Source organism: Magnolia sinica, chromosome 1 (assembly GCF_029962835.1).
Source record: "Magnolia sinica isolate HGM2019 chromosome 1, MsV1, whole genome shotgun sequence".
Taxonomy (NCBI): Eukaryota; Viridiplantae; Streptophyta; class Magnoliopsida; order Magnoliales; family Magnoliaceae; genus Magnolia; species Magnolia sinica.
This window is the reverse complement of record NC_080573.1, coordinates 131,926,722-131,937,221: the sequence shown is the minus strand read 5'-3', so window position 1 is coordinate 131,937,221 and position 10,500 is coordinate 131,926,722. Positions and strand designations below refer to the sequence as shown.

The 10,500-nt window shown below is 39.0% G+C and overlaps 1 protein-coding gene across 6 annotated transcripts in view; it reads left to right on the top strand.

Annotated features, from left to right (window-relative positions):
* Nucleotides 1-244: 244 nt before the first annotated feature.
* The window catches only part of LOC131217694 (diacylglycerol O-acyltransferase 1-2), a 55,275-nt gene continuing 45,019 nt past the window's right edge, over nt 245-10,500 (top strand). For 4 of the 6 annotated variants that reach the window (XM_058212677.1, XM_058212678.1, XM_058212675.1 and 1 more), the window contains exons 1-4: nt 245-774; nt 8,917-8,997; nt 9,195-9,268; nt 9,414-9,489. In XM_058212677.1, the coding sequence (XP_058068660.1) occupies nt 376-774; nt 8,917-8,997; nt 9,195-9,268; nt 9,414-9,489 (630 nt within the window). In that variant the 5' untranslated portion in view covers nt 245-375. The remainder of the gene's footprint in view (nt 775-8,916; nt 8,998-9,194; nt 9,269-9,413; nt 9,490-10,500) is intronic. The other 2 variants (XM_058212674.1, XM_058212673.1) reach the window with 1 other exon arrangement.

Sequence of the window (10,500 nt, the reverse complement as noted above, 5' to 3'; positions counted from 1 at the left end):
GAATTTGGATCTGTTTCATTTTTTGGCTTATGAACTAAAATGGGTTTTCAAAACGGATGGACGGCGTGGATATAATTAAAATGCATCAAGGGGCCCTACGGTAAGGGATCCCACCCACCTGAGTGGATCCGGGGATACACCGAAGCCGCGCCCGAAAGGTTACATGGGAATGTCAAAAACGAAACTCGCGTGTGTACGTGAAAAGACTGGAGCCACGTGTAGCCATCTTTTCAGCAATATAAACACCAGAAAACAAAAACTACAAATAGTACGACCGACCGCCAAACCTCCCCACAGATTCATCTCCACTTGCCCCACCGAGAAATCTGATAAAGAAAACCAGACCAGCTCCCTCTCTCTATCTTTCAATCTCCAATGGCAATCTCGAACTCTCCGGAACAAAACCTAGCCCCCAAACCAGACCCTTTCTCGCCCTCCGATCTCCGTCGTCGGCCCTCTGCCAAAACCGCCATTCCTGCTGACCTGTCTGCAATACCCGATTCCTCTTCGAACAACAACGCCTCCCTGAGTCCCGACATCTCCGGAGATGTTTCCACGGAATCTTCTATCGCCGATGCCAGCTCCGGCGTTGACGAACGGGATCCGATCCCGAATGACGCGCAGGAGATGAATGGAGAGGGTGAAAGGATCGCCAACGGAGGAGATCGGGCCAGGGACGCTGATGTTCCCGTGAGGTTCACATACCGGCCGTCAGTGCCGGCGCATCGGAGGGTGAAGGAGAGTCCTTTGAGTTCCGATGCGATCTTCAGACAGGTTTGTGTTTTTTTTCAGTTTTGGTGATTTGAATTCTCCGGAAGATGCGATTTTGATGCTGGCAGTTCTTTTTTCTGTTGTTTTCTGTTGCTTTGCCGATAGAAAAGAAATAGGTATACCGGGGATTGATTTTAGATTTGCAGTTTCATGATTTTTTGAATGCTATGGCATAATTGAGAATGTTTAACTTCCTTTGATCTTAGAGCACTACAAGTTTTAGCACTTCAAGTTGTATTGGAACACTTGGAAAGTCCAATTGACCAATCTGGGTTGTCCCTTAGACCCAAAACATATTTCATGGGTTACCTTGTAAACATCATGCTGATACGGTGATTCTAACCATCCGATCAATTGCCTATGAAGTGGACGGTCAAGATCATTTATAGAAAATAGGAGTAATCACAATTTGAGCCATCCTTTTTTTGGGGCTCATCCATGGATTGCTTATGGTTCTAAGGAATCACTTGTATCAGAGAATCCCAATCATCCCATCCATGGTTTGGGAAAACACATTGTTACAGAAAAGAAGGCCATCATATGGATGGATCAGATCATCCAATAAGTATGATCTTCCCAATGAAGCCCATGAAATGCATGCTGAACGTAATAGACAGTCCAGATCAATCAATTGCACTATCCAAGTGTCCCAGTCCAGATCAAACACATTGTTACAGAAAAGAAGGCCATCATATGGATGGATCAGATCATCCAGTCAGTATGATTTTCCCCATGAAGCCCCATGAAATGCATGCTGAACTTAATAGACAGTCCCAATCAATCAATTGCACTATCCAAGTGTCTCAGTGCAGATAGGAGCACTAAAAGTTTTAGTGCTATTAGAGCTCTGGATCATCCCTCATTATAAAATGCTGAGTCTGAATTTCTGTTCAGTACACTTCAAGATTTCAGTGTGTACAAGTGGGGCCTATGGTTCCATGATCCAAACCATGGATACCATCGGCCTTGCTGTGGATGGCTCATGCAGTAAACATCCCCCAGATCGGAAGTTTCTTGCTTTCAAATCTCTCCCTTTTATTTTGGTTGAGTGAAGACCATTGCTTTGGTTTCTTTCTTAACAATCTTTTTCTTGTCCACCAGTTGAAGAGCTAGCATCTTTTCCAATCTGGAGAATTTTAGTGCAGTGGCAGTCCACAATGATATCCATCATATCAAAAGTTTGGATTCCTAAACTATGGGCCCTGCTTGTACAAACTAAAAAGGTGTAATGGTAGTACAAACATTTGGCCTGGGCATTGTATAATACTCCTCTAAAAATTGCTGTTACTGGAGCATCAAATGAAGTCTTGTCCAAGGTTTAGAACAATGTTATGACCTAATAATGGCGGATAGACATTTATGAACTGCAAGGACAGGAAATGAAAAAAGCAAAGAAAAGAAAAAGTGAAAACTTCAGGCCAGGAAAAATATGATTTTTTAAAATTGGAAAACAGTGTCATATAGTATGCATTGTATTCAAGAAAACAGTTTTTATTTATTTTAATTTTTATTTTATGAAAGATAATAATTTTGTTATTAAACAAAAGGGCTGAAGCCAAAATAATTACAAATCTGACCAAGAAGAAGGAAAGGAAGAGCTTTCACCTAGAACCTTTAAGGCTAGAGCCCAACCGATCACATTCAATTTTGCCCTGCTAAACACCTCCTATGCCGGCCCCCTATTGTTTCTAAAACAACAATTTTCTTTTCCCCCAAAGTAACAAAATGCTGGCTAACATGGAAAGTCTCCAGATTGACCTTCCTATCTTAGCCACATTTCCCTCATCCCAAGCCAAAAGGAGTTTCTTCATTGAATCTAGCATTACCCATGATACTACAAACAAAATGAAAAAGCTATCCCAAAACTCCTTGGCAAAATGACAACGAACAAAGCGATGATCGACTGGTTCTTCACTTTTCTTACACATGACCAGTGTTTTACATAGCGGTAGTGTGTTGCGTAGCGTTTAGTCCTCTGTAGTGTGTAGCGTAAGCTACACAATACCTCTATTTCTTAATTTAAAAATAAGAAAAATATGATAAATAGTAAGAAAAAAATAAAAATGCTTTAAATACAACAAATACTAAGAAAGAAAATAAAAAAGATATAAAATTGCCAAAAAGAGGATTCATTTTTTCAAGTATAAGCATGTTCAAACAAGTTATTAATTATCATTTATCAAAAGCCAATCCACATATAAACCAAATCAAATCATCATCACATCAACAACTTTCTAAGCAAACCACTTTAATTAATAATGTCTAATTGAAACCACAAGTCACAAGTATGGAAAGAAATTAAAATCCCACACGCTAAGAGTATTAAGTACAAAATACAGAATTCAATTATCATTTATAAAAAAAGTGGTGTACGCTATTTACGCTACGCGTACGCTACAACCCTTGTAACATATGTTACAGGGGATTTACACTATTTGCTAATGCTATGTAGCGTCGTAGCTATAGACGCTATTTAAAATGCTACACATGACACCTACATTTGGGAGCACCATCATCCTTCAACGAAGGTTATCCACCACTAGCAACTGTTATTTCTCACCAACCAGGCCAAAATTGCTACCTTTGGCGGGGCACTGTAGCGCCACATTAAAGCTGTAGGATGAATTTGACCTTCCGCGGAAGACCCAATGAGTAATTTATATAGAGATTTGATCGTGCATTGACCTTCTCTTTGATCCACACCATGGCATCTCTATCTCCAGCCAATGGTCTTGAATTGCGTAGCTTTTCTATAACTTTCATGAGGTCTTCCAATTCTTCATCTGACATATTCTTTCGGCATGGTGGGGCATGCATTTTTTTGAATGACATATTGAAGAAAACAGTCACGTGCATTTTTTTTCTTTTAAATTTTTAATGACATCGTTTGTAAGTTGGTTGTAACCTCTTAGTTTTTAGTGAGAAAATAATGAGTTATTCCATAACACTGAGGAATAGCCATTTCGTTTCTTGTCAATGAGATCAAATAAAGTCTTCTCAAAGAATGTGGAATTTCAATGGTGGTTGATGCCATAGAGGATGAGCTGGCCAAGAAGTACGTATTGCAGTTCCTTGATGGATCATTTTTCTTGCATTTGTCACCTTTTCTTGAGCTTTTAAAAAAAAAAAAAAAAACAGTTTCGCACTTTTAAAAACAAAATGGGCTATTGTCTGACAGGCGATTTTCGTCATATTACACCACATAGACTGATTGATTGATATAATGAACCATTATAAAGGTGGCTTTGGCTGATACTGTTGACTAGTAAAATTTTCAAGGGTCTTGGGGCCTATTAGACTGATTTTCGTCATATTCCTCACTACATGCTGCAATACATCCATTGTACACTTGGCATACATGCATGCCAATTTTGACCTTCCAAATTATGGTGCTTACCAAGGTCTTCTGTACTGTTACGATACGGCCATAAAGGCCGATATGTATTGTAACGACCATGGCTGTTAAGCAATATGGGTTGAAACGAGTCAGTTGGTTCTTTGGAACCATATCGGCCCTTACGGGGCATAATGACCATTACCTTCATAATGGTCGAAAAACTACTTTTTTTTTTTCTATTTAAATCCAATTGCTCCTCAAATTTTCACTTTTCTCATTCCAAAAACTTTCCTGAAATTATTGTACCATAGATTTCGACCACTCTCACTATAGTTTTAGTATTAAAATCCTATATTAAAGTAATTTGGATGAATAGAAGCTCCGAGGGCATTTTTTTCAAAAAAATTGGAAAAAGTGGTACTTATGCATTTTTTTTTTTCCAATTTCTAGTTCCAATGCTTGATTGTTACGTGTAAATATTAGAGACATGTAACCATGTTCATAAATTCACCAGACAACCAGAAGCAACACTCTCACGCTAACATAAACATGTTTAAAAAAAAAAAGAAAAAAAAAAGAATACCATTTGTACTATTTACATTATTATGGATTTTCTAAATATTTTTCTTGAATTTTTCTAAATATTACAGCCACTATTATTGATACGGAATACCTTGGTGCCTACCTTCCATGGAGCATTTCCTGAAAATCTTAATTGTTTAGTTTTGCTTGTTAAATTTGCATCATTGATCATCTTCAACCATTCATTTGATGGTCACCAATTGTAGGGTTAGTGTAGTCTGGTAGGTGTGTTTTTTGATGTCTATGATCCATCCACACAAAGGGACCCATTATCTGAGGGTACATATTGCCATGCATGCATGCCATTCTAGCACCCGAGTGCAGTTTAATTGGCGGATTTCAACTCTCTTAGATTTTAAAGGCAAATGGTAGTAGTGTGATTATTGTAACTTGAACTTGTTTTCTGTCAGAGTTGAAGTCGTAATTATTCCACATGGTTCTTAGGTATCTAATATCTTCCTCTGGATCAGTTCCTAAACTGCCATCCTCTTATCTGGTCTATTAGGACCCCCTTGTGAGCTAAAATTTCCATTAAAGAGAAGAATCCATCCATTTCTCCACTTCACACCTGCATTTGAGAGGGGGCAGGGTGTCCACTTTGTTGATTAATGAATTCCATTGAATAAGAAGTTCTTACATTTTGCAATTCACGGGATGAGTATCTGTCTACTACCTTTAGCAATCAGTTAGCTTCAGTCCAGAAGTACTTTGTGATGCAGGACAATTAACCACTTGCTCTAAAAGCTCGAACTGTTGGAGTATGGCGAATTAATCCTTTTATCTCATAGCCCAGGTCCCACATCGCATGGGTTAGGACCTTGGCCGAACCCCCTACGTGGGCCTCAAATCACATGGGCCGCCCATCCCGAGTGTGTCCCCGCATCCCACGGGCTACCCTACTCGAGCCCGGTGTGAAATGCACATTAATCACCCTTGGTAAGGAGTCTCGAACACGAGACCTCCCCCGTGGGCCCCAAATCGCATGGGTCACCCACCCCAAGTGTGCCCCTGCATCCAACAGGCGACCCCACTTCAGCCTAGTGTGAAAATGCCCCTGCATTAATCACCTCCGGTGAGGAGTCTCGAACACTAGACCTCCCGCTCTGATACCAAATTTGATGCAGGACAATTAAGCACTTGCTCTAAAAGCTCGAACTGTTGGAGTATGGCGAATTAATCCTTTTATCTCATAGCCCAGGCCCCACATCGCATGGGTTAGGACCTTCGTCGAACCCCCTACGTGGGCCCCAAATTACATGGGCCGCCCATCCCGAGTGTGTCCCCGCATCCCACGGGCTACCCCACTCGAGCCTGGTGTGAAATGCACATTAATCACCCCTGGTAAGGAGTCTCGAACACGAGACCTCCCCGTGGGCCCCAAATCGCATGGGTCACCCACCCCGAGTGTGCCCCTGCATCCAACAGGCGACCCCACTCCAGCCCAGTGTGAAAATGCCCCTGCATCACTTTGTCGCTATCTTTGTTTCTCGGGCAATTACTGTGGAGTTAGTGTGATGGAAGGCTAGACGTTTCCACATCATAAATGCTGGGGAGTATCCATCTACTGCCTCCGGCAATTAGCAGCCAGCCAGCTTCAGTCCAAGAGTACTTAGTTGCTATCTTTGTTTCTCGGGCATTTACTAGGGAGTCAGTGTGGTGGAAGGCTAGACGTTTCCACATCATAAATGCTGGTGATGTCGATGAGTGTATAGATTGATTTTATGGATTATTTTCTTCAGGTGTTATGTGCATTATGGTGGGCTAAATTATATCACATTAGGCTTCTATATACATTGTTAAGATTTCCTTCAAAAGAAAGAAAGAAAAAAAATGCTAAGGTGCAGTATCGTTATTTGGGAAACTGGTTATTTTAAGATTATTCCTGTGGGGCGTGAAGCTCATGGTACGAAATGATAATGATAAGGGATTTCCACCAATCTTTACTCTCTTTTTTTTTTTTTTTTGAGAGATGACAACAAATTTATTAAAGAAACCTGCAAAAAGCGGGAAATGAATACAGCCCCAACGCGACACTTAAGAAGAACAAAAAACGGTTGTGGCCAAGCTGGCCTTTACATAGGTAGCCCAACTCAACGCATGTCATATGATATTCCTGATAACCTTATCCATCCCCATGCTTTCATTCTGAAAGCACCTACCATTCCTGGCTCCCCAAATAACCCAAAATATGACAACCATAAGGATCAACCTCCACTTAGCTTTTCCAGCTTTCCCACCAACTCCCCAATGCCAAGCCCACAATAACTTCAATATTTTGGTTCCTTTTTAAAAGTTGGAATGCCCTTATCCAAAGAAAAAGGGAATTCTCAAAAATGTTTCTCTGCTCTAAAATAGTTTGCATCCCTACTAAAATCCCACTCTAGCATATACAACCCAATAAGACATGGCCAAATTTTGGGAGGGAGCTTGTTCACATTTTAGGACCCACTTAGTACATGGCCCAAATCTTACACACATGCACGTGTGCCACAACTTACCTCTTTAGTATGCCCTTAAGGTACAATTTTGAATATAGATCATGAACATGATCTTAAGATGCTGTTATCCAAAGATAAAGCTCAATATCCATGGAACTCTCAAATATCGGCATTCAAACACAAAAATCTCAACATCCATTGAACCCTTATCTAGGATTTAAATATCCACCACCCCTTGGAAAACCCTTTTCCATGTATCCAAATGTCCCCACAATACTTGGGGGCCATTTAAATGCATGCAAAGTTGTGTTGGCACCAATGTTCGAAATATCGGTATCGTGTTACATATCGCACCCTTGGGATATAGATATGTATTGGTTATCACATGGGATATATCAGTTGTATCGTGTAATGTATCGCTGTTGTTGGAAACATGGGGAAACATCGGAAATTGGTCAAAATTTTCAGTGGAATTTCAATGATTGTTAAAAAAGACATCAATACACACTTATAAACCAAAACGTTACAAAAAACCAAGTGCAAATAATAGGTTTTCTATGTATGGGGTCCTAATCTATGCGTTGTCTAACTAAATTGATGTAAGTATATTCAAAGTTTATTCATATAATTTAGAAATGTAAGAAGACGTGTGGAAACACAAACAATACATTCAAAAGCAAAAGAAGAATCACTAAATCAAGTTACATACATGTTAGAGTTTATGTTTGGACACAAAGATTGCAACCGATTTGCGAGAAATTGATTTTTTTAAAAGTTTTTTTTCAATTTTCTGCAACTTGGTCCTTCTCCTCCAAATCTCAAAATTGAAGCTCATAATCCATGATTTTTCATGCAAAACATGAAAAAACATGGATTTGTAACAATTTGACTTTGATTTAACATGATTTACAGAATAATAATAAAAAAAGGATCGAAAATAAAAAAATGCTCACCGGATCGAACATGTGAGATATATCACACTACTTGTGCATATCTAATTGCACAGGTGGGATACAAGAAATATCGTGGGATATATCGGGTCATATCGTCAATATTTAAAACACTGGTTGGCACATGCTCTCGTGAATAACTATCCATACCATGTTGTCTTGAACTTGCTATTCTTTTCCTTGTTTGTCAAACACCCCGGTGAAGGGCGTAACAATGGACCGTAGTGCCCCTTCTATATTTGTATTGCTTTTTCTTATTTTGCTTTTGATAAAATTTCAGTCATCTTCCAAAAAAAAGACTGTGGCACATGTGGGGACCTTACTGTGGATGGTGGTGTCTTTAGCATTTATGTGGCACATGTGCGCATTGACACACATTGGGCACTTGAAGATTTTACTTTTTACTTTGTATTTTTATTTTTTGGAATGACAGATGTTGGGCCCTTGAAGATTAATGGTGGCACAAGTGCACGTGGGGCACTTGGACAATTGCACGTGACACATTTGGCACATGTGATGCATGTTCACAGAACATTGTGTTCTTGCATGCATTGAACTAAGGAATAAGCCATCCTCATTGTTATTACACTTATAAAAACATGCTATTCCCATTAACAATTAAGTTTTGGGGATACATTGTCCTTACTTTCCTATGTTCCTGTGCATGAATGGGTTTGACAATCCACTAACAAGCTATTTGCCCCGGACACCTTGTGCCGACACAACTTTGATTGAATCCAAACTGCTGTAGGGCAGCGTAGTTTGGCCAGTTAATTGTTCTATGTAACCCTAAAGAAATCTATATTGTACTCAAATGATCTTAGTGTTTTTTTAACAGAGCCATGCAGGTCTCTTCAATCTTTGCATCGTAGTTCTTGTTGCCGTGAACAGCAGGCTCATCATTGAAAATCTAATGAAGGTTTGCTCCCTTACATATTCTTCTCCATATTGCATTCTATATAGCTTTTTGTAGTGTGGGTTTCCCAATTTAATCCTTTTTCCCCCAAAGGAAATATTGTTTTAGGGCATGGAATTTTGGATGACTTGTTTGTCTTAAAACTCTGTTCACTAATTTAAATTTTTTTAAAAAGAGTTGTTTGTGGTTTCTGTCTGCAGTATGGCCTATTGATTAGAGCTGGGTTCTGGTTTAGTTCAAAGTCACTGAGAGATTGGCCGCTCTTTATGTGTTGGTAATGGTTTTCTTGCTTGTTGTTCTTGATGTGGCACTATTGCTTGGGCGCAACCTTATTTCCTTTTGTAATATAAGCACTTATGTATTGGTACCTGTGCTTTTATGTGGATTAACTCTATGATCTCTTGTTTCTGCAAATGCAGTCTCAGTCTATCGATTTTCTCTCTCCTTGCTTTCGTGGTTGAAAAGATGGCACAACATAAGTTCATTTCTGAACTGGTAAGTAACTAATGCTATTGCCATTCAATCTCTAGGGTTTGGTGATTGCTATTGATTCTGTTTGTCGAAAATTTGCCTAGACTTTTCAACAATGATATTTGTTGGTATGCTTTGGTTATCTTTTTGTGAACTTGTACTTATTGATTATGCTTGTCTCCAAGGGAACCTCTAATCCCAAGGGAATGTCAAATGGAGTTGTTAGTGAGCTTATAAATATCTTAGTGGCATGAAGTGGTAGCTAAGTTCAGGAAGCTGAGTGCCTAGGAAGCATCTGTAAAGAATTACTTTAAACAATTTAAAATCTGTATTTATAGCCACTAAAATGCTGAAATTATTGTGCTTATAGGAAACCCGAGTATCAGACATGCTTATAGGAACCCCAAGTATCAGACATAACACTCCAGGTCTAGGTCAGCTCCAACTTGCATTCTTATCCTTTTAACACTTTTTTGAAGAACTTCATTCACTTAACAAATTGATTAGCATGCATTGGGAAGATTGCGGAGCTCTCCTTCAAAAGCCAGATGGGAATGCGATATATATGAAAGATATCATGCTGTATATTGGCCATGGATCTGTAGTCATTGACAAACAAACTACAATGCATTTGTAGAGCTACACAACAGCCTTTTCCATAGCATTTTGCCATTTTTGAATGGTATTTGTATTTTTTTTTTTCCAATTCTCCACATCATATTAAGAATAGGATAGATATACTTACATTTATTCTTTCTTTATAGTGTCTTTAAAAAAAATTAACTATAGGCTATAAAAGTATTTTAACAGATGGAAACATACACTCTGATAAGCTTAAGCATTATTGTTCACAGAAAATGCAATTGCTTTCTATATTTGATACAATATAAATGCGAATTTTGTTCATAAAGGTAAACAATACATTCGAGATTATATTGGGCATAAAGTAAATACCTAAGACACGTAGATCCAGTTCAACAAAGAAAAATTATCTGCACACCAAAGACCAAGGTTGGATTGAGGATAAGTGGAGGT